The sequence below is a fragment of the Mustela nivalis genome (assembly GCF_964662115.1).
Source record: "Mustela nivalis genome assembly, chromosome: 13".
NCBI classification, from domain to species: domain Eukaryota; kingdom Metazoa; phylum Chordata; class Mammalia; order Carnivora; family Mustelidae; genus Mustela; species Mustela nivalis.
This window is the reverse complement of record NC_139032.1, coordinates 3,906,968-3,933,029: the sequence shown is the minus strand read 5'-3', so window position 1 is coordinate 3,933,029 and position 26,062 is coordinate 3,906,968. Positions and strand designations below refer to the sequence as shown.

The 26,062-nt window shown below is 51.6% G+C and overlaps 1 protein-coding gene across 6 annotated transcripts in view; it reads left to right on the top strand.

The window, feature by feature from the left end:
• Positions 1 to 26,062, top strand: part of FAM120A (family with sequence similarity 120 member A) — a 96,693-nt gene that overhangs the window by 25,407 nt on the left and 45,224 nt on the right. For 3 of the 6 annotated variants that reach the window (XM_082694246.1, XM_082694245.1, XM_082694244.1), the window contains exons 4-8: positions 11,226 to 11,354; positions 12,225 to 12,321; positions 17,036 to 17,233; positions 22,201 to 22,298; positions 22,521 to 22,801. In XM_082694246.1, the coding sequence (XP_082550372.1) occupies positions 11,226 to 11,354; positions 12,225 to 12,321; positions 17,036 to 17,233; positions 22,201 to 22,298; positions 22,521 to 22,801 (803 nt within the window). The remainder of the gene's footprint in view (positions 1 to 11,225; positions 11,355 to 12,224; positions 12,322 to 17,035; positions 17,234 to 22,200; positions 22,299 to 22,520; positions 22,802 to 26,062) is intronic. The other 3 variants (XM_082694249.1, XM_082694248.1, XM_082694247.1) reach the window with 1 other exon arrangement.

The following is a 26,062-nucleotide window of genomic DNA, read 5'->3' as shown; positions in this document are numbered from 1 at the left end:
ACTTACGAAGAAGTCATCCTAGGGTTCCGAGAAGCACTCATTGGCTCTGGAGAAAAATCACATCAGGCGCCTGAAGTTTGAAAGCATCACCCATCGTGTGGCATGGAGGGGGGGCCGCATGCAGCCCTGTTCCAGGGGGTGGCCCCTCTTGGCAGGCTGGTACTAGGTCTTCCAGGATTTACAGGTGTATCCTGCTCACATCATGGTCATCTGCATGGGAGCAGCATGTGTGCAGCTGTCCACGTGGAAATTGCGTGCACAGTCACCATGCTGAGCACCCCGCTTGCAGGTCATCAAAACCTGCCATGGCCAGAAGTTCTCTTCTTTGCTCAATTTCTGTCTGTGTGGAATCCTTACAGGGAAAATGCAAAATCGAACTTGGAAGGTATGTACTTGTTTATATCTTTGTGTCAGAACCCATGAGTGCGGGCGTGCGCGCGCACACACAACCCTGCCACCCACGCATGTGCACACACACCCTGTGTCCTACGTGTGCGCGCACACATACGCACACCCTGTGCCCCACAGGCGACCTCTGCACGGCCAGCGCTATAAGCTGCTCAACCAGAGACCTCTCCCTTCCTGAGACCAGCTGAGTGCGGGACCAGAGAGATCCGTGATGAAGCCAGGATTTGCCCTGCAGTTACTCCACAAGTGCCACTTGCTTAGAAAGCTTGTTTGTCTTTTTGTAACAGTTTTATTGATTTATAATTCATATGTCATAAAATCTGTGTTTTCAAAGTATACAGTTCAGTGATTTTTAGCTTTTACAGAGTTGTGCAACTGTCTAATTTTGGAATGTTTTCATCACCCCAAAAGAAACCCAGTGGTCGATTGGGCATCTGGGTAGCTCAGTGGGTTAAAGAAACCCAGTGGTGGGGGGCGCCTGAGTGGCTCAGTGGGTTAAGCCTCTGCCTTTGGCTCGGGTCATGATCTTGGGGTCCTGGGATCGAGCCCCATATTGGGCTCTGCTCAGCAGGGAGCCTGCTTCCCCTTCTCTCTCTGCCTACTTGTGGTCTCTCTCTCTGTCAAATAAATAAATAAAAAATCTTAAAAGAAAAAGAAACAAGAAAGAAACCCAGTGCTCGTTGGCAGTCACTGCCCGCTTTTCCACCTCCCTGCCCATGGCAACCGCTGATCTACATCTGTCTCTGGACGTACCTCTTCTAGACACTTGATACAAGTAGACGTACATATCCTTTTGTGTCTGGCTTCTCTCACTGAGTGTAACTCTGCACGGTTCATCCATGGGGGAGCAGCGGTTGGCGCTCCCTCCTCTTCCTGCCAGGAAGACACTGTTTCCCTGGGGGCGGACTCCTCAGCTGGTGGGCACTTAGTATATGGGCTGCCGAAACGAGCACCTGGCGGACATTCAGGTTGTGCCTACTATTCAGTTGCCGTGAGCATCTGCGCCCATGTCTGTGCGGACATCTTTCCTTGCTCTCCGACCGGTGCCTACGGCCAGATTTGCTGCTCCTGCTCTCCTTGAGGAGCGACCAGAAGGCTTCCTCTGGTGGCTGCACCGTTCACGCTCCCAGTAGAACCCTGGGAGGGTTCTGATTTCCTCACATCCTCGCCAGCACTTGTTGTCTGTTGGATTTTCAGTTGTCCCAGTGGGTGTGAGCTGGTTTGGATTTGCATTTCTCTGATGAGTGATGGTGTTGTGAGCTTCTTTTCCTGTACTCGCTGACCGTTCGTTTAGCTTCTTTGGAGAGATGTCTGTTCAAGTTCTTCGTCCATTTTTAAGTTGGGTGATTTGTCTCTTTATTGAGTTGTGAGGGCTTTTTGTGTGTGTGTGTGTGTGTGTGTGTTTGTTCTGTATTCCAGATTCTGTCTCTTAGCAGACACACGATCTGCAAATACTCTGCCCCATTCTGCGGGCTGGGCTTTTCTTTCCTGATCTGGCTCTTTGGTAACTTTTTGAAGGGTCCAGGCATCGAAATACCACCTCTTACTGCTCCTAGTGGCTGTACTCAGTTTTTGTTACTTGGGAATGCCTTGGGGACCTTGCCAGTCTTCTCCTTTACCTTCCAGAGCCCTTGTGAGCTCAGCGCACTGGGGCTACGGGACAGCTTGGCTCTATGTCCTTCACCTCCGGTCAGGTGTGCGGTCGGCCCAGCTGGACCACGGCCTCCTGGGCCCAGAGGCCTGCCCTGGGTGTCCTCCCAGAAGAGCTCTATCTCCGCTCGTAAACTTTAAACTTCACTACTCCTCACCCTCTGTCACCACCACCTTCTGCCGGTGCTAGTTCTCAGGGTGGACACTTGCTGCTGGGCCTCTGGGGGCTCTCTGCTCCCCTCCTCTCAGTATCTCCATTCGGGGGTGCCCTCTCAAGCTGGCTATGCCAGCACCACCTGCTCCAGGCCTCACGTCCACCCCCTGCCTATCAAACCCTCTTCCCTTGATGGTGCCGCGCCATCTTTTCTGCCCACCTGGGAACTGCCCACCTGAGCAGGAGGTGAGTTTACAGTGGTGGTCAAAGAAGGACCTAGATGGAAAGAAGCACTGCATTTGTGGATTAAAAGGCTTACTTAGATTTTATTACCTCCCTATCAGAACACTAGCAAGCTTTTATTTTTTTAAAGTAATTGAAAACTGTTTTAAAATTCATGTGGAACTATAAAGGACCTAGAATAACAACAAGAATGTGGAGAAGGAAGAACAGAGCTGGAGGGCTTTCGTGTTAGAAACCCCAATAAAATGGGGAAGGGATAGTTTTTATAGTAATGGGATATCCATGAGCAAAAATGAAAAGAATATTAAAATCAAGTCTAGAAAAAAACATCAGAAATCTTTATGACCTTGATTGAGTCAAAGATTTCTTAGTGAAAAGAATGAAAAGCTAGTGGCTGAGGGAAGGGGACAGAGTGTATTTCTGGTAACAGACCTGTGTCCAGAATTTATAAAGGAAGGCACCGTAAGAAGATAGGACCCAGCAAAAAAGGGATGGGGACAGTTTGAACAGGCATTTTCCGGACCGTTCTGTAGGTGCGCAGAGGCCCTTCACATCCTTAGGGAATGCCAGCCATAGCCAGGGGAGGCGGCAAGATGGTACAGCCTCTCGCTCTTCAGGTGGCTTCCATGGGAGTATGCCGAGTGGCTACCTGGACAGCAGCCCGGCAGCTTCCCACAACACTGAACATACGACTCCCTTGTGAGCCACGCTCCCACTTGGTGGCACTCACCCCAAATGAAGCTGGGTGTTCGCTCACACTTAGGCCTCAGTTTCCCTGTGGCTTTATGTGGGGCCTCAGAACCACCCCTTGGCCGGCTGGTGAATGATGGGTGGAATAGAGTCAGACGGGAAGGCCTGGGAGTGGGGAGGGAACCAACTTCTCTTCAGTGAGATCTCAGACACACAGGCAATCTCTGAGCCCGCCGCTGGGTAGATCCCAGGGAGGGAAGAACTCGAGAGAGGGCACTGTGTGCTGCTGCTGCCTGAGCTGGCTGGGAAGGGACACTGGGGACAGGGGCATCTTGGGCTCTGTTCCCCGTGGCAGTGCTGGCTCTGCTAAGGTGTGCCTTCCTCAGAACTCAGTGGATTGTGTGCCTGAGGTGGACGGGTTTCACTGCATATAAAATGCTTCCGAAAAGCAGATTTAAACGTTAGGCTCCCCATCACGAACCGGGCTGCCCGTGCCCGCAGGTAAAATCCTTCCCGAACATGTCATGAACATTCATCTCTGTCTTTTGGGCTCTCCTGGTCTCACACTGCTCCCACTTACAGACCCTTCGTCCCAGCGCTGGGGCTCCTGTCCCCGTGGCCCCCTCCCCACTGCCTCTTCTCCCTGGCCAGGCCCCTTGCCACTGCCTTCTCTGGTCGGAGACTGGTCTGTGCTGTGTTCTTGAGCTGAGCTATTGTCACCAGACGCATGTGGGCCCTGCACACCTGGCCCTGTCACCCCTGTGCTCTCGTAGCCCTCAATTTGTAAATGTGCTTTCGTCTTTCCCACATTCCCCAGCCCCACTGTTCCTCTGTAGATCTCCGGAGGGTGGCCTCTAGTAGCGTGCCCGGCGCCTTAACCCTGCGGTGAATTTGGGCCACCACAGTGGGTGTGTGTTCCCTGTGGTCCATTCACATCTTGCTGCGGCCTCGGGCTTTCCGACACATCTCATCTGCTCTTAGGGTTTCAGCTGCCATCGCTGTGTTGAGCTCTGTCCAGTGTAGCTCAACCATGAGACCCCTTCCCTGACTGCAGGGGGTAGCTCACCATCTGCCAGGGCATCTCCACCGGGACGCTCCACCTGCACACTGGATATGGTGTTCCTACTTGTCTAAGTGCGTGTACCGCCCTGTATTCTCATTCTCAGAAACAGCCGTCCCTGCTGACATCTCCACCCTAGGTGCGGTGTCACTTAGAAGGTGGGAGTGGGAGTATGGTCTGCCTTGGGACGGTGGGCGTGCTGCTCACCTGGGTGGTCCTACAAGTGAGCACCTCCGTAGGGCCCTCTGTCCCCTGAGGATGTCCAGTGGACCACATGGTGGTGGTGTGAGGGTAAAACGCAGCGATGTTCTTCTACACGGCCCTTCAAGGGGCCCTCCTGGGTTAGCAGTTTGTCTTGTTGTGTTCTCCAACAAGAACACAAGTCTCTGACATCCCGCGTTCATGCGCGAGTGAATGAGTGTTGGCGAAGTGGCTTTCTGGTTTCCTTCCCTGTCACTGCCAGAATTCAGACTTGCTGCCGTCACATCTTGTGGCTTTCCTAATGGTGATGGAGGGGTCAGGTTCTGCTTCAGAGAGCTGTTGTGTGGAACTTGTGTTTTGCTCACCTGTGTTCTGGTGAGCGGCTGGGAGGCCGTGTGGGAGCAGCAGCAAGCCCCGGAATCCTGGGTTTGTGGTGTGTTGATTCAGTTAGCGGGGAGGCCTGCAGAGAGCCATGTGGGTCTCAGAGCTCAAGCCAGTTGTGCTGACGACCGGCCGGAGGGGGACTGAGTGGCCGTGACAGTTGCGCTGTCCCAGTCATTGACGTGAGAGTGGTGCGCGTTCCAGCTTGCTCATAGCCTCGCGCTGAGCAGTTCATCAGACGAGAGGATAAAGAGTGGGAGAGCCCAGCGCTCGCAGAAATGTCCATGATGGGTGGATAGCATTTATGCAAAGTTTGGATACAAGCTGGAAGAGATCGTAAGGGTTTTTTGTTCTTATCTTTTTTCACTTAGTCAAAATTTATTTCAGACTAACCAAAATAGTAGCACTGTAATCTCCGATGTAAAAAGTTCCTATAAAATGTTTTGAAAATGTTGATATTATTATTTAATCCCTAAGAGTGTACTATAAGATTTTTAAAAGCAAAATAAGATACCAGCGAACTTTGATGTACTTAAGATGACAATTATCAGCAGAATTAAAATACAACTGCAGTGGTTTTCAAACAAAACCAATGTGAATCTGTTACACTTTGCATCTTATTTTTAACTTTGCTTCATTTTAAAGCATTTGGATTATAACATTTCTATTTCCTAAGTATCTTTATAAAGAAAATACTTCAAGTCACCAACTGTATTGTTTACTGTAAACTGATGTGCTGTGAAGTCAGACATGGTCTGGCTCTGTGCATCTGTCTTCCCTTCCAGTGTCAGCTTTATAAATGTTGTCACTGAAGTCAGGCGCGCAGCTTCTTCATGCAGGTGGGGGCGTGGTGGACGGCGGGTCCCGTGTGCGTCCCCACACAGTTGCTGCCGCAGGGGCCCCATTTACATCTGAGGATTCCAGATTCCTGTCAACATGAAGAAAAAGACTGACGTGGCCCCAGATGATTTATTCTCTATGAAGAAAATGCACAGGAGAAAGATAATTTAATGGCAGGTGAAACTTCACTGTGGGCTCCCTTCGCCAGGCTTGGAGCCCCGCCTGGTCAGCGTCCCTTTGCGTGTGTGCACGTCCAAATGCGGTTTACCCGGCTTTTGACTGGCTGGTTCCCTGGGTGTGTGCGGGGGCTGAGTTTTCATGTTAAGGAACTGGTGTATGTAAATATGTTCAGCTAAATTGTGTGTCAGTATCCTGATGCTCTTTTCCTAAAGATGCAACATGTAAGATCTTTATAAAAAAGTTGGGTGGGGGGCCTGGGTGGCCACCTGGCTCAGTCGGTGAAGTATCTGCCTTTGGCTCAGGTCGTGATCCTGGGGTTCTGGGATTGAGTCCTACATCGGGCTCCATGCTCGGAGGGAGCCTACTTCTCCCTCTGCCCCTTCCTCTGCTCGTGATCTCTCTCTCTCTAAAATAAATAAAATCTTAAAAAAAAAAAAAAAGGCAACACAGATGCACTTGCTGGGTGCTGTTCATGGGGCGGCAGGCATGAAACACTGTGGACGTGTTCAGGTTGTTGTCAGTGCCTGACAACTTAAATAGGCTTAAATAGGAGGGTACTGAAGTGAAGACAAATTCTCAGTGAGAATATCTGTTCTTTAAAAAGGAGGTAAAAAGTTATATAACATAAAAATGTGACCTATTGATTTGGAGATCACCCAATTTTTTGTCTTAAAAAGCCAACAACAATATTGAGAATGGAATTGATACCATTAGACCTGGAACAGATCTGTTCGCAAGTGGAACGTGTGCCCGTGCTTTGACCTCATGGAAGAAACGACTTCCATGGGCACAGCCAGCTTCCCCTGACTTCCGTGGCTGTGCCACTGTGTCCATGTGGGACGCCCCCCGGTCTGCGAGGCCAACGCTTCCCTGCATTTGTGGCTCACAGGATGCTCCCCGGCCAGGGCGTCATTGCTTCGAGAAGGGAGTTGCTGTTTCAGTAGAAACTTTTTATTCCATCATGTGAACATTAAGATCCTGTCAAATTATCCTTTTTTGTGACACATTTTAGAAAGCTTTAGACTGGCATTTGATGTAGTCTCCATACTGTCTGGGAGAGAATCTTGGAGTTTAGTGGCATCCTTTGCTGCTGTGGCATCATGGGTTTAACAGTTAAAATGTCATGTGGTAACTGCATTGTGCCATTTAAATTAATTTGTGGACAAGTCTTTTAATTTTTGAAATGGAGCCAAGGTAAGGTAACAGAATCACGGAAGTAGTGGAATACTGGAACCTGGCAGCCGCAAGTTGATTCTATGGCAGGACCCTCGTTATTTCACCTTCAGGGGTGGGAAGAGATTGTCTCCTTGGGGAGACAGACGTGAACTTGTGTTGTGGCCCTTGAATTGCTAGGTATGGATGGGAATGGGGCCTGAAAGAGTGGGAGCCTGTTGCTGCTTGTGGCGACTGGTGCTGGCTGCGCTGGGGCTTTCATGGACCTGGTCGCATCCCTGCAGATGGGTTCGTCCTGTGCTCACAGCACCGAGTTCATGACAGCTCCAGCAGTGGGTGCAGAAGAAAATACAAGGTAAAGGGTGTCCAGAGCGGCACATGGAACGGGATTATCGCAACTGGCAAAATGTGGGGGGTACCTGCTGGGTTGTGGGTCTGAGGGGTCCCAGAGGGGAAGCCAGAGGGTACAGGAAGGGCCATCATGGGGGCCACCTGGCTGAGTGCCTTTCGCACCCACCACCTGCCCATGACCCACAGGAGACAGCAGCACATGGTCTTCAGTAGGAAATGAGACCTTGGGGCAGGATGGGGTTCCGTGCTGATGGCCTCGTCTGAGGCTGTGCCTGCCAGCTCCCGCCAGGCTGTGTCTGTCTGCCACCAGTTGTCCTGTTTGCACACCGGGCTGCTGCACACACTGGGAGGTCCTCTCCACTCATAGATTTTGTCTTTTTGTTTGCAAAGTGTATAACTAACAATTACTGCAGTTGCTACAAAGTGCTCCGAAAAGGCAGATGATTGCAAACATTTGGTTTTTAATTAAACAGAATTTACTTTCTATCCTTGCAGACAAAAAGTACATTTTTCCAACTTTAACTTAGATCTATTGCAATTTAAGTTTTGGTTTTTCTCCTAATGTTAAGCTTTGGGCTAAAATAAAAGTACAACTGCTCAAAGAAAAGAAAAAAAGGAGAAGTAGGACTTCCAGAAAAATACTTTGAAGCCTCTCTCCAAGGAGCGAGTTTGAGTTGGGGTTTGAGTGTGATTTTGTTTTTTTGAGTGGACAGGGAGGGATTGCTGTAAGTTCCCTACAGTTGCTTCTGTGTCTGGGTGGGGGGGTGGGTGTTCCTGTGCTCCTCCAGAATGTTCGGGAGGATTTAGCGCTTTTTGAGGGACAGCATGTCATCATTTTGTACCAGCGGAGAGTTGGCAGAGAAACTCCTTTGTGTGGTGTGTGTGGAGGGGGGCCATGGGCCGTGTTGGAGGTAGCTGGAATCTTGAGGGATTGTTGGCTTTCTCTGCCAGATTGTCGCTCTCAGCTCTGTTTCCCAGACCATAGGAATATGCGATTCCTCCCCAGTGCAGCGCATGGCAAGGTTTTAAAGAAAGTACAAATTAAAAGTTGTCAAGAATGTCAGAAGTTTAATAAATTGGTTGTTTGCAGATATAGGCATATTTGAACGTACCAGGAATCTTTCTCATGAAAGGAATACTGTGGTAAATAGTTTTGAAACGTGTATAATCTTTTGCCAAATGTTTTGAGGTTATAACAGTGCCATCTGAGTTGTAGAAATTACTTTGTGTATTCTTTCTTCCTGAGTTAAAGCCTCTTGTGTGCACTGAGGCCCTTGGGATGTGCTTCGAGCTATGAGTGCGCTTAGGCTGCCCCCTGGACCTGGCCGCTGTCCCCGGTTTCTCACCGAGGTGGTTTGGGAAGCTTGATTCTGAATGAAGCTTCAAGGCCAGGGGCGGCTGGTGTGAGGAAGTCAGGGCCCTGGGGACTTGTGTGCCATTCGGGGATGGGGTTGGCGCTCAGGAGCCTTCATCGGTAGCGTCCGTTTCCTTCAAGGCTTGTTGAGCATGGCAGTCAGTGGGAGTGAAGCAGGGATGTCCACGGGAATGAAAGTGACAGATGGCCGTTTTCACTCGAGGCGGGACAGACCCTGAGTGACTCCCCATCATCGGCAGAGTCCCAGTGGCAGCGTGTGCACCCCAGGAGAGGTTCTCCCCCTGTTAGCTCCTCGCCCTGGGGGTTAGCCCTTTTCAAACTTGGCCATTTTATATAGGTTCTGTTCTCACCATGTTGTCATCACTCTGTTCTGTATCTAAAGTCCTTGTACAACAGCCAGCCTTGCCAATATGGCGTGAAACCTCGAGGGCCTCGTAAGCTCTCAGGGAGCCAGGGGCACACCTGGTCAGCCAGGCCCACGCTGCTGAGGCCAGGAGTTGAGGCCCTGGACCCTCAGGCACGGCTGTCCCTAGCCCCGTCCCTGTTCCATGAGGACAGCGCAGGGTTTTTGTTCTGACTCTTCCCTCCTGGGCTGCCACCAGCTGGCCGCGCTCCTGCCCGGCCATGGGACCAGACGCCCCAGAAGGGGGAGCACAGATGGAACTTGAATTCCTCCCAGACTGACTGGCACGTGCTGTTTGCCAGGCTTCATCCCCGTGGAACGTGTGCCCCCGTGGGCTTTTGTCTTCATGGGGGAGTTGGGTTTCTGGGCCTGAGCTTGGGATGTGTGCGCCTAGATGTGTGTGGCTCTCTAGAGGCCTCGTGATGGGGTGTCCTTTCATGAGCACTAGTGACCGGCACACAGGGCCTGAGAACCGCGACTCGGACGTGAGGAATGGTGCTTCAAGGAAATCTGTTCCTGGGGTGCCTGGGTGGCTCAGTGGGTTAATAAGCCTCTGCCTTCGGCTCAGGTCATGATCTCAGGGTCCTGGAATCGAGCTCCGCATCGGGCTGTCTGCTCAGCAAGGAGCCTGCTTCCCCTTTCTCTCTGCCTACTTCTCTGCCTACTTGTGATCTCTGTCAAATAAATAAATAAAATCTTTAAAAAAAGAAAGAAAGAAAATCTGTTTCTTCTGTGAAAAGAGAGTGAATGTAGTCTACACATCTGAAAATCTTCTTGATGGTCAGTGTCTTAAAAGTGTCTGTCTGTTTTCTGGTGGGTCTTCCATGTCATATGCTCAGGCTTAGATTTTCTGATTTTCTTCGTTTTTCTCTGTCTTTGTGCACGTGTGTGCATGTCTTAAAACAACTCAGATTATGGGGCGCCTGGGTGGCTCAGTGGGTTGGGCCTCTGCATTCAGCTCAGGTCATGATCTTGGGGTCCTGGGATCAAACCCTGCGTTGGGCTCTCTGCTCAGCGGAGGGCCTGCTTCTCCCCTCTCTCTGCCTGCCTCTCTGCCTACTTGTGCTCCTTCTTTCTCTGTCAAATAAATAAATAAAAAATCTTAAAAAAATAAACAAAAACCAACTCAGATTTATCATTGTAACGTTGTAAAAGCCACAGTCCTTCTGGAAGCTCTGGAAGTAGGTTTCCTGCCTCTTCCAGATTCGGGGGCCACTGCAGTCCGTGGCTTGTGACCCTTCCTCACTCCTCATCTGTGAAGCCAGCTCCCCTGCTCCCCATCCACCCTGGAGGACCCTGAGGTGACACTGGGCCCACCTGGACAGTCACAGGGTGGCAGGCAGGAGCAGACAGCTCTGGAGGCAGAGGACTTTTTGGGATCTGTGCCCTGTTTTCTTTGTGACCTTTGTGGCTATGTGGGAAATAAAGATTACTTTTTGCTATCATTTGACTTTTTTAATTGCTAAAAACAAACTTACTGCCTGATTCATTGTTGTTTCTAAGAGAAGAGCAAAACTCTAGTTACGGCTGAAGTTATATCTTTTTTTCATAGTGTTTTAGTTTTTATTAAAGAGCATAAAACCTTTTTTTAAAAAAAGTCCGTTTACTTACTTTTTTGTGGAATCAGCTATTCTGGGACAATGAAATACTCCGACACTTACTCCATGTATCTTTCACTAGCCACGACCATCAGCATCTGCAGTCAGGGACCCATCTTTTCTTTCCATTCAGAGCTGACTTGGCTTTCTTGGCACTCTGGTGCCAGGGCTACATCCACCTGTCATGGCCTTCTGTTGGCTGGCATAGGAAGAGTGGAAGTGTCTGCAGCCCGTGGCTTCTTATGCCATGTTTGCTGCTGTGGGGCATGGGGTTTGCGGTCCAGGACTGATGGTGAGCAGGCTGCAGACGTGTCAGAAGTGACGCAGGACTGCCAGGTGCTCTGTGACCTAGGTCAGTGGAAGTGGCTGAACTGTACTTAATACCCATGGGGAGCCAGGGCTTGAGCCCCAGCCCCAGAGTCTTGGGGCCAGGACCTACAGAGGGGTCATGATGGGGCATGCAGCTTCTGGGCCCTGCCCTTGGGACTCACCTACTGACCTGTGCACTTGTTTCTCAGGTCCGGGCCCACCAGCTAGTCCTGCCGCCATGCGATGTGGTGATCAAAGCTGTGGCCGACTACGTCCGCAATATCCAGGACCCCTCGGACTTGGATGCCGTAGCTAAAGACGTGTTCCAGCATTCTCAGGTACAGCGCAGGCTCGGAGCACTCTGCACAGTGGGGGTGGGGGTGGCAGGGGCCCGGCACCTGGCTCCCAGCCTCCCCTGCGGCTGCACCGGGAGGGCTTGAGGTGGATGCCTGGGAGGTCTTCACTCCTCCGTTCTCCATCATGATCGATAACGTTTCTCCTGAGAAGACAGACCTATCACATGGGCCAAGTGGAATTGTGAATATGCCTTATCCATCCTTTCAGGTGATGGTCAGGGATTTCTTCTTCCTCTTTTATTTTTATAAAGTAGGGAATGTGAGCAGGTCGGGGTTAATAGAGGACATGGGGTTGGTGTGACCTCCCATGTCTCTCTGGAAAGCTGAAACAACTGTCCTGCTTGCTGGAGACAGGACAGAAAACTTCCCCAGGCAGCATCAGGGATGTGGCCCAGAGAAGGCTGGGATTCCTCGTGGGGACCAGTCGGTGTTACCCACGTCACTCTGAGAGGATTAGTGTCTGATGTGTTGGTTTTCCTGGAAGATAATTTTTTAAAATAAAGTTTGTTTGTTTATTTATTTATTAAAGATTTTATTTATTTATTTATTTGAGAGAGAGAGAGTGAGAGAGCACGAGGAGGGGGAGGGTCAGAGGGAGGAGCAGGCTGTCCGTTGAGCAGGGAGCCTGAAGCAGGGTTTGATCCCGGGACTCTGGGATCATGACCTGAGCCGAAGGCAATCACCCAACCAACTGAGCCATCCAGGCACCATTCCTGGAAGATTTTAATGTCATTCTAAACTCTTCTCTAACTTGAAAAGCTATAGATGATACATGTGCTGAATTGTGAAAGTATGTTCATGCACACGACCAGTGGCATGCAATTTACAAAGGTTTTCCTACGTTTATTTCAGTCTAGAACAGATGACAAAGTTATTCGATTTAAGAGAGCAATTGGATATTACTCAGCGACTAGTAAGCCTATGGCATTTCACCCAGCACATTACTTAGGTAAGTAAATCCAAGCCTCTGTGATGGACGCTGACCATGCAGTCACCAGAGAGATGAAAACGTGGGCCCAGTGGTCATGTAGTTTTATTCATCTGAAGTGAGGTTTCTGCAGCCGGCACGAGCGTGTGGAGCCGTGCCTCCTGGGCAGACTTGCAGTAGCCCCTGAAAGGGTTGAGAAGCAGGACAAACTGACCTTCTGGGAGTCGGGGGCGGGCCAGGGGATGTCCACGGGATGCTCTGCGGGGAGGCCTCTGGACCTGCAGACCCCTTTGTAAATCCAACTCAGAAAAGTGAATAGGTGTCTTCTCCTTTGCTACCTTTATTTTTTTTTTTTTTTTGTATTTTGTTTGCAAAAGACCAAATTTAACTCAGAGATTTGAAATTGGTGAATAAAAGTAATTATAAGCTGTTTGCTTGAAGCTTGTCTGTCTGGTGCTGCTCTCATGGGAGGCTGTGAAGCCCTGAGCCTACCTATGTGCTAGACTTCTCCCTGAGCCTGATCGCCTCTCTTTGTCCAGAGCCATAAAACTCAAGAGATCATGCTGCCCACTGTTGTTTCTGTTGCGTTTGCTTGCTTGTTCCTGGTGTGGTTAGAGAGCACCACTTTGTACTGGTTTCAGAAGGTTAGTCCCAGCTTTGAAATGTCCCAGAGAGTCGTCCCTCACGTGGCATGTTCATCAGCTCACTCAGACGTAGAGCTGCAGTGTGTGTGGGGAACCCACAGGTCACAGAGGAGTGCTGGCTGCTGGTGGTGGTCTCTGTGGGTGCCCAGTGCCCAAGGAGGGCCGGGCTGCAGGCATGGTGGCTTCACTGTTCTGTCCATTGGGACCCACAGTTGGGGCTTCTGACAGGTTGGGGCTCACAGCTGGTACTCTGGTTCCCCACAGCTATGGTGCTGTTGAAAACTACTTGGCATGGGCAGTCTGTTCATGCTTGGGACAAATTCTGAGCCGTGCCCCTGCTTTCCCCACAGCTTGGTCCTGCAGCATCAGCCCTGTGTTGTCCAGGCCCTGCTGACTTCCCCCTGGGATGTGCCGGGCTATCTCCTATCTTAGGGCCTCAGCGCCCTGCAGCCAAGAGTGATTCCTGACCTCCTGTGCCTGGGATACTCCAGTTCCTGAGGTCCTGGCTTCGTTGTCACCTCTCTGAGGCCATCAGCCACCGGCCATCATGTGTCAGCACTTGGCTTTAATTCTCTGTACACTGCCTCCCACCCCTCCCCCAGGAATGTCAGGTCTGGGGCAACCAGGGCCCCACCTGCCACCTTCACCCTTGTGCCCCTATGGGAAAGTATTTGACTAAGTGACTTGATCCAGGAAAAGCTATTAAACTGGGGCTGTGAAATCTTGATTTGGGGTCACTGTGCTGGACAGAGGGACATGTGGCAGGGCAGGTCAAGTTTGTTGCTTTATTTCTATGGCAGGGGCACCCAGTGGACACTGTCGAGACAGGTGACAGGCAAGGTCTGACACCGGGGGAGGACATCCTGACCCTATGGCCTCCAGCCTCAGACTTCATGGTTATGGAGATGGGTGTATGTGACATGCCCCATGACCACTTGTCATAGGGCAGACACTGTCTTTGTTCTCGGAGTGTGGCTGGGAAAGGCAAGGAACAGCCTGTAGCCCCAGAGCCTGGCAGGAGCTCCCAGAAGGGCATCTTTGCTCCTTGTGTGTTTGAGGTGACACTTGGTCCTTGTGTGACATGGTAGTTGAAATAGTCACTGTAGTGTACTGGGGACTAGAAATTTGCTCAGGAGGAGGCAAGCAGGAAGGTCACGGTGGAAAGGGGCATGAGGCTGTGTTTGGCCCTGGTCTGAGCTGCTAACAGGGCTGGTAATACGTTGAAGAGATGAGATGGGCTTTACATGAGATGGGCTTTACATGTACTTTTAAATTTCAGCTGTTGCCTTTTTTTTTTTTTTTTAAGATTTTATTTAGGGGGGAGAGAGAGAACACACAAGCAGGGGGAGGGGCAGAGGGAGAAGCAGATTCCCTGCTGAGTATGAGCCTGATGGGAAGCTCGATCCCAGGATCCTGAGATTATGACCTGAGCCGAAGGCAGACACTCAACTGACCGAGCCACCCAGGCGCCCCTAAATTTGAGCTTCTTAAAACGTTGTAATGTTGTACAAAGTGGTCTTGTGTTCTTATGTTGTCAAACAACATGTGAGGGAAGTATTTTATGGATGGAGGTGACACTCCTGGAATTTAGTTTCACCTCCTGTCTGTGGGTTTTGGGGAACGGTGGTGGGTTGGGGAAGAATTTGTGGTGTTTGGGGCAGTGTTTTTAAGCAGATCCATATGGGCGATAACTCCCATGTATTACATTAAAGCCTTTTCTGCAGGGTCTCCTGGTGCTGCTGACTGTGGCGGAGACCTGAGCCATTGGGCACAGTTTGGGTTGCCTGGAAGTGCAGGCCGACAGCTGTGTGGCCTGGAATATGAGGTGACCTGGGTCAGAGTTTGGGTCAAGACTGGGACATCTTGGACTGCGGTCCATCCAGGCAATGACGTATTATTCAGTGCTTTAAAAAAAAGGGTTATAAACTTATGAAGACCTCAAATACATTCAGTGAGAGAAGCCACTCTGCCAGGCCTCCATACTCTGTGATTCAAACTGCATGACATTCTGGAAAAAGCACAGCCATGGGGCCAGTGGAAAGTCAGCGGAGAGATGAATGTAGGCAGAGCATAGAGGATTTTTAGGTGCATGAAACTATTTTGTGTGACAATATAGTGGTGGATATGTGTCCTTACAAATTTGTCCAAACCCATAGAATGAGCACCGAGAGGAATCCTTTTGGAACTGTGGGCTCTCGTTCACAATTGTCATGTTGCAGAATTAGGCCATTGGTTGAACATGTATCTTACGAATGCAAGGGGTGTGCTTTCTGCGTAGGTTTTCTACAGACTTAAAACTGCTCAGAAAACAACATCTATTAGCTAAGAAACCCAGAAACCTTTCTGTGTCCATCCGGCCCATGCCAGCACCTGCCAGGTTCTGGACGGTGTGGCAGAGCAGACGTGTCGTCCTGGGCCTTGCACATCCTTGCACATGACTGAGACATGGACTCGTACAGCTGGTGAGGGCAGATCCAGGAGGATGGGACACGGAGCTGGTACTGATTAAATCAGGACTTGATTCTGCCTGACTGCATTAATGTTTGAGCTGAGGCCTGAGGGTAGAGCAGGAGTTGAGCAAGGTGACGATGGGGAGGAAGTCTTTTCCACATGGAGGAGACCCCGAGGTGGTCGCTCTGGCCGTGGTAGGAGTGGGAGGGAGTGGCCGGAGACCAGGATGCAGGGGAGGGCAGGGTGCTGGTGCGGCTGTGGGCAGTGGCATCTGAGCACAGCCTGAGGCTTCAGATTTACTCTAGGGGCTCTGGAAGCTCACAGGATTTATAGTGTTAGAAGTTGTTACTTGGTAACTTTTGCACACCCAGGGCATGTGGAACATGACCAATAGCCTGTGTACAATTAGTGAAGGCAGCCTCAGTGGAACATGACCAGTAGCCCTCTCCACATCTCCCCCTCAGGTTTCCCTGCCCACCAGCTCCCTGAATTCTGTGTCAGTTGTCCCCTTTTCTTCATCGTGTCTGTACCCCAATGCTAAGTAGAGATGGAGATGTAGGCGGACTTCCCTCGGGGCTCGGTTGGAGAGAGGTGGAGGCAGGAGCGAGGTCAGGGTGGGAGACAGGAGCAGTGTGGCAGGAACGTCTGTCATCCAAGGTGAGGAGGGCACGTCTGTGGCTCCTGTGGCTGCATGGTCCTCAGCAAGGTGTAGGGAATCCGAGGAGAGACCGGTTTTTTTTTTTTTTTTCCTAAGATTTTATTTATTTATTTGAGAAAGAGAGAGAGAGGTCACAGGTAGGCAGAGAGGCAGGCAGAGAGAGAGGAGGAAACAGGCTCCCCACTAAGCAGAGAGCCTGATGCGGGCCTCGATCCCAGACTCTGAGATCATGACCTGATCCGAAGGCAGAGGCTTAACCCACTGAGCCACCCAGGCGCCCAGAAGAGACAGTTTTTAGCGCTGCAGCTGCTGTCGCCCATACAGGCACAGAACAGGGTGGGATGGGGGCTGGTGGCAGCTTACTTCCGTGGCTTTCGTGAAGGGGAGGGCTTAAAGCAGGAGGAACTGACTGGGCTTGCACTGTCAGAAATAGGGGTCTGGAGGTGCCTGGCACACGTGGGGACTTTGGCAAGGCACTGAGAGAGCTTGGAGGGTTTCAGAACACACCGGGCCCCAGATCGTGTAGGCTGGGGAGGAGCCTGCATGAACAGGCCGGTGAGCAGGTTGCCTGGGGATGGGAGCTGCTCCCAGGAAGCCAAGACCAGAGCGACAGCAACCGTAGGAAGGGGCCCCTGCGTGCCTGCATCCTCACTGGTACCCTTCTCCCAGACCGGGTCACAGGAGAGCATACTGGATTGCTGTCTCACCTGGAAGGAGGACCCTGTCACTGGCCTTCTGTACCCAGCTGTCGGGGCCAGGGCTCAGGAAGGTGTAGGTGTAAACTTGAGCAGGGACGAGGGTTGGTCCGTGTTCCTTGGTTCTGGGCTGTGGGCTGTGCTGGCAGGCGTCCCTTTCTGGTGACTAAAGGGGAGCCTGTGGCCACATAGCCTGTGTCGCTCGTGTCACCAGACTGTCCTATCAATTGTTGCTGGGGTTTCTAGGTTAACAGGCTCTTTGGAAATACAGCTCTGCCTCCCCACAGGGTGCCTCCCAGCCTGTCAGGGCGTATCATCAGGTGTCACCCCGGAAATGGAGACACAGCCTGGGAGGAAGGACGCAGCTCCTGCGAAGCTGCTTCGGCTGACGGGGCAGGGCCATCTCCAGGAGTGCAGGGTTGCCCACGTGGGACCCCACGGGTGCAGAGGTTGCACAGCCTGCCCGGAGCAGAGGGTGATGACAGGTTCGTGGATGCCCGGCAAGCGAGCTCAAGTGAGGACCAGCACTGCTGTGCTGCTCTGTCCTGCTCTGACCATGCTGGCTCCGCGGAAGCATGGCGGGACGGCCGCACGCTGCCCACAGCCTGCCTGCTACCACTCGGCTGCCTGCACCAGAGGCCTATCACCCTCCTCGCCCTACGAGTTTGCCCCAGGCTGCAGTGTAGGTGCTGCGTCAGCCTGGCTGCTGCCCGTGCTCATGGGCTCATGCGGTATTCCCGCTGTTCGGCCGTAGAATGATAGCTTCTTATGGTTTTGGTCCAGATACTCCACATTATACTGCTGTTGCATGTTATTAGTAGGTTTTGGAAATTTGGCATTTTAAAGTGTACGTGGTGTTTGGCCTTACGGTTCCGCTTACTAAAGCCAGCATTTCCATGGTTTCTGTTTAAGCTTTTTTATTGTGGAAAACTCAATAAAACGGTCAGTATAGGGTGCAGTGCCACAAGCAGCAGTGCGCCCATGGAACAGGGTCAGCAAATGGCAGTGTTTGTTTCACATCTTTCTTCGTTTAAAGAAAGACATTAGACTTTTCTGAGGTCCCATTTGTCCCCTCAAATAGGTCTGTGTTTTCTTACCTCATATGTGTGCAGTAATCAGTGGTGGTGTTTTCATTTTTCATGAGAGGCTGTGTTATACACATCATTCTGCCCTTGCTGGTTTTGGAGATGTGTCTGTGTGTCTGTCTGTTCCCATTTTTATCTCAAGCTGGTGCACATGGAAGTGATGTCAGGCCCCAGGGAGAAGCCACAGCACTCTCACGTGGAACCTCATCTCCCTTCCTTCCGATTCCTGAGCGTCATCCTCAGGCTCGACATCTGTTCCCATGACCTTTCATTCAGATTTTTGTGTTTATTTTAGTCCTTGTACTATGAAGTGATACAGGCTGTCTGGTCTCATGGCTTTTTGAAAGGTCATCTTCTAAAAAAAAACGTGAGCAGTCATTTTGGGGTAACTCGGCAGCCATTTGACAAGGTGTGTCTTTGCAAGATGACCAGCTCATGGTCAGATCTGTTGGCGGTTTCTCAGGGTGTGGTGACAGAAGGGCACGGCCACTTCAGTTGGCGGGGACTGTCCCTGCAGGTTGTGCATTTCTGAAATCCACGGGGGACAGAGACTGGTTTGTTGTGTTGGGCTCCCGAAGCCATGTGGGCAGCCTGGTGAGGCATTGATGCTCCTTCCTGCCCCCATCTCTGCCAGCCCGTGTGCGCAGCAGCCTTTGCTGCGGGACCCCACCATTCTAGCTTGGAGTGGGTGAGTGGGGAGTTGGACAGATTTGCATACAACTTGGACACACTCGTCACTTATCAGACTCCTGCTCTTGAAGACTCAGGTGCTTTGTGGGTTTGAGTGATGCCATACCGTGAGGTCCACATGTGCTGCCCAGACCCCGGGGCAACAGGGCCTGGGGAGCAGTCCGCTAGCTCCCGGCCATGCAATGCTGTCTGCCCACAGTCCCATGATCAGGAAGGCTGTCTTTGTCGCGGTGAACTGCCCCAGTTCCGGAGTTCTTACTCCTGCTGGCGTGAGTGTGCTTCCTGGGGGTCTGTGATTCATTCAGGTACCTACTTGCTTGATTCTCAGCTTTCCTTGCCTTTTGCCTGCCCATGCTTCTTTGTCCAGATGGTGGCTCCTGGCTCCTCTCAGGGGGCCTGACTGTGTGTCCCAGCTCTGGGAGCCCATGGGAGCTGGTGTTCTTGGAAAGCGACTGGGTTCAGTCCCTCAGAGCTGGCCAACTTCCACTCATCCTGCCTCTGCCCTCACGGTCCTTGGCCTGTGGCCTGCCTTTCGGAAGCTACTCATCTGGAAGACGATGGAAGCAAGTGACATAAAATTCTCCATGTGGCTGTCTTAACTTCTGTAGAATATCAGTGCTGAATAAATACATCCGTTTCAAGACGGTTAATGTCATTGGAAAATTTGATCTTTTTTGTAGGAATTCAAGATTAGAATTGGTGGTAAGGGATATTGAATTGTCAGAGCTGTTTATTGTGCTTGAAATCATGTATCCCTTGGCATTAGAGAATTTTAAGAGTTCATGATTTTGTCATTTCTTTGGTTGGCCTAACGTCTCTTGCAGCGCCATGCCTGGTGGTCGATGAGTCTGTGCTAGGTGGGCCGGGCCACGGGTAGGCTGACTGGCTCTAAGCGGGCCTTCTTGGTCAACACTGTCCTTCGTTAGCATGTGTCTTCTCTTGGCTTCAGGGAGCGGCTGAACAGCTCCACCGGGGCACTGGGGTGCAGGTGCAGCTCGCCCACAGCACTGCTTACTTAGTGTAGCTGTCAGGCCGCGTTGTGCGTGTGCTTTTCTCCTCGTGCACAAAGAAGTCTTTGAAAAATTTTTTAGTGGAAATATTTTTCATATAGTATTTAAACAGTGTTTCCACTTGTCTGTCTCTGTCTGCATAATCTGCTGACAGCCCTTCTCTCTTAGTAGAGTGTCTGCAAAAGAAGAGTGACAGGCTGGTGGTGTTAACCTCCACGCACGAGCTGGGGTTGGTCCCGAGAAAGATGGCCTTGTCACAGGGCACCCTGTGCTCTGCGTACTGGCTGGGGGGTGCTGCCAACCAGAACTCCTGCACAGGGATGCACACCACATCCCAAGGCAGGCCTGGCTCATCGGGCCATCCGACAGCCTTCCCAGAAGTGTAGACAGATTAATTCACTTACTGGACCAGGTTCTGATAGATTAGCAAGTAGCTTTGTAGGTTCTTGAAGGTTTGTTTGAGGTCAGTGATTATAATGTGATCTTAGAAACTGTCTTTACTTTGGGAATCTTTGCTTTTAAGTTATAGTTTATTTTTGTTTTTAAGGAAAGTTTGTGCTTTTCAGGAAGTTGGTAGCACGTAATGGCCAAAAATAGAGACAAAAGGATCCCCTTCCCTGGACTGCTGGGAATTGGCATGGCCGACTTTCTGTGTAGTTACTCAGAAGTTACGTGGGTTGGGTCAGCCACAAGAGGTTGTAAACTGCGCTTCTCACGGTGATTAAATTGTAGCGTTAGAGCTTGAATGGAGTTCATGGTGTTCTGGCCATGATTCAGAATCTCCTGAGAAGGCACACAACCAGTGTCTTGTGACTCACACTTGGAGGTTCCAATCCCCTGGGTCAGAGCTGTTTGATCAGGAATGTTCCCCGATGTTTGCATGTGCATACATGTGTGTGTGTATGGGGGGGTGTTTATGTGTGTGTGTGGTAAACGTGTGCAGGTATATTTGGGGTGAATGCACACATGTGTGCAGTAGACACGTGCACATGTATGGGTGAGTGCATGTTTGTGGTGAACATGCATGTGCGACTGTGTACATGTGTGTAGTGGGTGTGCACATGGGTGTGGTGAGCATGTGTGTCTGTGGGGTGAGTGTGGCGAATGTAGTGAACACGTGTGTGTGCTCATGTATGTGTGGCCAGTGTGCGTGCATGTGCATGTGAGTGCATGTTTGTGTGGGGTGAGCGTGTGAGTGCATGTGCACATGTGCTGGCGTCATCATTCCCAGCTACTTGTCCCACAGTTGCGGAAGTTGTGCCCCCGGCTTCTTGGTGCTGGCTGTGTGCCGGGCACTTGGAGACGGGCTTGTGCAGCGGGCTGTGGCTTCCAGGCACATGGGTCCTCTTGGGTGGGGAGAAGTGAGCTGTGGCCCTTCTCTCCCTGCTCCACCAGGACTGGGTGGCTCTTGGAGCTCAGGTTATATACCAGTGGGAGTTTTCTTTCAGAGAATGAGAGGGAGGGTTTGGGTTTGGGGAGGCTTTATTATTATTATTTTTAATTTAAATGTGTTTATCTTGGCAGGTTGGTGGGGTGAGAGGTGGTAGTCTGTGGGCTCCTTGTTTGGCTTGGAGTTGCCCAGATTCTAAAGTTGGAGGAACACCCTTCCTGGTAAAGGATGTTGGCTTTCAGGGGTGTCTAGGCTTGGTTTTATTCACTCTCTAAAAGAAGCCTAAGGAGGAGATCGTGTAGCTTGTGGCCCCCAGGTCTGCTGTCTGTTCCCACCATTTGGGTGGTGGGATGGTGGGAACATTTGGGGCTCAGGTACCCCCGGCCTGGCCTTGCAGCCTGACCTCACAGGCACCCCGTACCTGACTGTCCAATGGAGGAGCAAAGCTGCAAAGGGTCTTGTTCACATTTTTATTGCATTAATAACTAGTTCATGGTGTTTGGAAGTGTTTTGATGTTGAGGTCACAGTCCTTAGTACCACCTGTCAGTCACCACATGTTGTGCCAGGTGACGGCACTGAGGTCTTGGGCGTGCAAGTGTGCAGGTCTGTGGGCTGAGCTGATGGCTGTGCGTCCCGACTTAGTACCTAGCCCGGTCCTGACGTGTGTCCACAGCCGCTTCTCCACACACTTCTGTTCTGGCTGCTCTGGCTCCTATTAGCACGGGGCAGCAGAGCGAGCACAGTGTGCGTCAGAGCAGGCTTAGGGAGTCATGTTCTCAGAGCACAGAGAGCCAGGTGACTGGCCCCGGAACACACATTGGTACACGCTGCCCCATCACGGTTTTGTTTAGCAGTGGGAAACTGAAAGGTTCTGGCAGCAACTTCCACACTTCACTGTTTCTACTTAATAGCCAAGAACTGAGTTTTAGTCTCAGTACGCAGATCCCTTGCCTCACTTACTTGAGGGGAAGTGTCTGTCCCTGCTTTGTCCCTACATCGCAGTCTTAGGGCTTTGAGAAGCTGACAGGGGCAGAGAGAGAGAGAGGGTGGCCCAGATGCCTAGAAGTTAAAATCCTAGCCCCGGTGTATAAAGCTGATCACCATAAAATGTACTGTTTTTTCATGTGAAACATGAATTTTTGAAGGTAGGGATCAGTGGTGTGTTGTCACCTGAGGGGGGACAGGGCAGATGGGGGCATGTGCTGGCCACTGTGGTGTCCCGGGGCATGTCCTCTGCTAACCAGTATACTGCTTTCTTTCCTTGTCAACGAAACAGCCAGACCAAATCCGTTCGGAATGCCTGGGATCGTGCCACCGTATGTCCCCCCCCAGATGCTCAACATTCCACAGACCCCTCTGCAAGCCAAGCCTGTGGTAAGACCCTCCCCCACCTCCTGCAGCGGGTCTCCCTGCCTGGTTGGGGGGGATGGGGGAGTGCATGCATCAGCTTTTAGCAAAAGCTAAAATAATTTCTTAAGCTGTTGAGCTGATATGTGAAGCAGGTGCCCGTGTTCCTTGAGTTAAAAACAGGCAGCACTGACGGGAGCTGAGCCTATAGGCCTCGAGTGCATGCATAACACCTGCCCTCTGTTTCAGGCCCCACAGGTGCCCAGCCCGGGTGCCGCGGGCCAGGGTCCACACCCGTACAGCCTCGCTGAGCCGGCCCTCACTTTGGAAACGAGTGGAAAGAGTCTGACTGAGCACAGCACCTACAGCAACATTCCTCACGAAGGAAAGCATACCCCGCTGTATGAACGGTCGTCCCCAATCCACCCAGCTCCAGGTGGCAGCCCCAACCACGTGGACTCAGCGTACTTTCCAGGGTCTTCTACGTCGTCGTCTTCCGACAACGATGAGGGCAGTGGAGCAGCTGCAAAGTGAGTGGGGTGCGGTGTAACTGGCACTTCCATATTTGTATTGGCGACGCGAGGCCCATCAGGTATCTCGGTCCCCTGGGAAGCTGCCTTCTGTCCTCCCGCGGCTGAGGGTTGTGTGCAGAGGTGTCATTTGTTGTAGGAAGGGGACCGTCACTGTGCACAGACTAGGGCTTCTTGGAAATGGAGGTGTGGAGGTTAGACGCCTGCTCGGGGCTTCCCAGGCTGCAAATCTGCACTGTTCCAGCTTTGCCCTTTGGCCACTCCTCTGCTGGGGTGGAGTTTTGGTGTCTGTGACCCTTAGATGTGGTGAAGTTACCTGGTCAAGTGCTGCCGACCCTTACTGTCCCCTGGGCTGGGAGACCCCAGCCCCACCCTTGGAAAGCATTTTAAGTTAGACGCTGGTGGCTTTCCGTTTTGGCTCCGGGATTGAGGGAAACTCTGGATCTCCTCCTCTCCTGAATTGAATCTGGCAAGTCACATCTCAGCTCAGCAGCCTGTGAGGTTCCTGAAATCACGCCGTCCACCTGGCCAGAGTGGAGAAAGCGGCCGTCCGGGCTGGAACTCTCACTGGAGAGCAGCATTTTAAACGTGTGTCCCTGAGTAAATGAATGTTGAAATACGTGATCTGTTAGAATCTGATCAAGAAAGTCTTAAATGCACTGTCTTCTTCCTCTCCTCAAATACCGACCGTTATGTTTTAAGAAACCTGATTTCGCAAACGGAAGAGCCGGCCTCCCGTTCTGCTGCTCTCCTCTTTCTCGTTGCTCTCTGGCTCTTGACTGTGTGGCCGGGGCCCCTGGGTGCTCTGTCGATGGAGGTGGTTTCTCGTCTTCTGCAAATTCTCACTGGGCATGAAGCCTGAGGCGAGACGTCCCCTCTACTCATCTGTGGAGTGGGCGGGCGCAAGTGTCCGCTGACATTGGGCGGCAGCTACGGAGGGCTTCGCTGCCGTGCACGGCGTGCGTGCTCCGTGGAGTAGTGGAGCATAACTCTGGATGTAAATGCTTATTGCGGTCTTGAAAGTCTAAAATCCTGAGGTGAATAACAAGTTTTGCCTTTACATTTACACTTCCAAGTTTACCTTCTGGAAAGGGAGTAGAGTGAAGATCTGCTGAGTGTGACGAGCCCAGGCTCGTGCGGGTGCAAATGAGAACAGCTGGTCATATCTCGGAAGCTCTTCCCCTCTGGAATTCAAAGGCACTGAATGTTTTCTGTGGAAAATCACCTCGCACCAGCACGACGACTATGTCTATTTGGCACACGCTTGGTCTGGCGAGAGACGCTTTTCCTAGAGAGCTGGGAGCAAGGACCAAAGCAGGAGGGGCTGTACTGTGTGCCTGGGCCCTGAGCTGCCTGCCGGGGTCCCCCACGTCGCTTGGCTCTGTGGGGGTGGTAGTTGCTGGAGGTCCCCTTGCTTCCCTGGTGTGCCCTCAGCTCTGCCCTGGTCCCAAAGGTTCAGATCTCCTCGCCTGTCTGGCTCTGCCCCACCTCGGCATTTTCGCGGTACTCTCCGGAGGAACTGCTGGGAGGTGGGCTCGCGTGTGGGGTGACGTGAAGTGTGGTGAAGAGGACCGATCACCCCCAGCCTTGCATTCAGACATCAGGTAGCCTTGTGGGCCTATCAACACTTTAGTGTTCTTCTCTTCCCAGTTACTATGATCAATAGATGTGTGAAAACGGGGGAGGGCTGGGGAAAGGCTTTGGGGCCATATGCCAGGCAGAACAGGACCTGGGGCCAGCCCTTGTGACGACTCTGGCCCATGTTCCTGGATTTCCTGGGTGTGGACTCCAGCCTGTCGAGTGTGCTGTGTGCGTGCACTCACTGTGCCCAGGGCAGGGTGTCACCCTGCTGGCCCAAACACTGGGTTGGAACAGGAAGCCGTGATCTTCTTTACCTTGGTTTGGACTTGAGTCGGGAGCTCTGGACTCGCATCTGCTGTCAGGAAGCTCTGAAGGGAAGGCCGTGCATTTAGCCACGCACCCCCTGAGCGCTTGCCGTGAGCGCAGCGGCCCGCAGCACAGACCAGGCGTGGGGTCAGGCTGGCATGGCCTGCGTTGGTTGCATGTTTTTAAAGGATGGTGCTGATAAGAGACAGAATGATTACTGAATGAAGTGATCTCTCCCCTCCCCCAAAGCATCCTACAAATGAAAAAACAAGTATTTTAAGTATTTTAAGTAACATAAACATGTAGTTCACGAAAGAAACACAGATGGTCAGGAAACATAAAAGGATGTTCACCCTCACTTTAGAAAAAAAGGAATGTTAAGACTTAACATTTTTATGAAACAAAGTTGGAAAACATATATTTTTATTTTTTATTTATTTATTTTTTAAGATTTTATTTATTCATTTGCAAGAGAGAGCACAAGCAGGCAGGGGGAGAAGCAAACTCCCCGCCGAGCAGGAGCCCCAGTGCAGGATCTATCCCAGGACTGAGATCATGACCTGAGCTGAAGGCAGATGCTTCACCAGCTGAGCCACCCAGGCTCTGCTTAAAGATAAAGTTCAGTAGACGCAAGATTCTGGCTCTCCTGGCACATTCCCCAGGGTATGGCTCCCTGCCCCGAGGTGGGTGTGAGGTGTACTCTGTGTCCTGAATGTGGACAGTGGGGCGGGCAGGAGTCCTGTGAGCACACGCTCACAGGAGAGGGTGTCTCGGGAGTCCTGAGGCAGGAACATGTCTCCTGGTGATGTTCAGCTTCATGTGGCAGCACATGCACTGTGCACATGCATGTGTGTGATGCCAGGCATGCTCAGAGGGCCTGCCCCATCAACCCTGCCTGAGTACTTCAGCGGCCTTTTGGCCCTGGAGCTGGAGTGGGAGTCTGGTACTGTTGCTTACCCGGCTCCTCATGACCCCGCCAGTCTGAGTCTCTGCTGGCCCAGGAGTCCTGGGGCCACTGAGGGTACCGTGCACACTATGGCACCGGGCATCTCCACTGGGCGTGGCCAGCGCCATGGCTGTCCTGGCTTTGCTGCCCCCACTCCCTTGGCTGCAGACTCGCAGCTTTGTCTGGCTGTGGCCCTGCATCTGTCAGAGGCCGAAGGCCGGCGCCTGTAGCAGTTATTCCAGACCCTGACTATTATTTTCAAGTGATCAAAGAAAGAAGTGTACTACTTTCTATCCGCATGCTCTCCCTCCTGCTTTCTGCTCTCTTAGAGTATCATTAGTGTGTCCTCTTGCTCTATTCTTGGTGCACATCTTTATGGACAGTAATGCACCTGTTTTCCGTCTTTCCCGGCCTTTGTCAGATCTTCA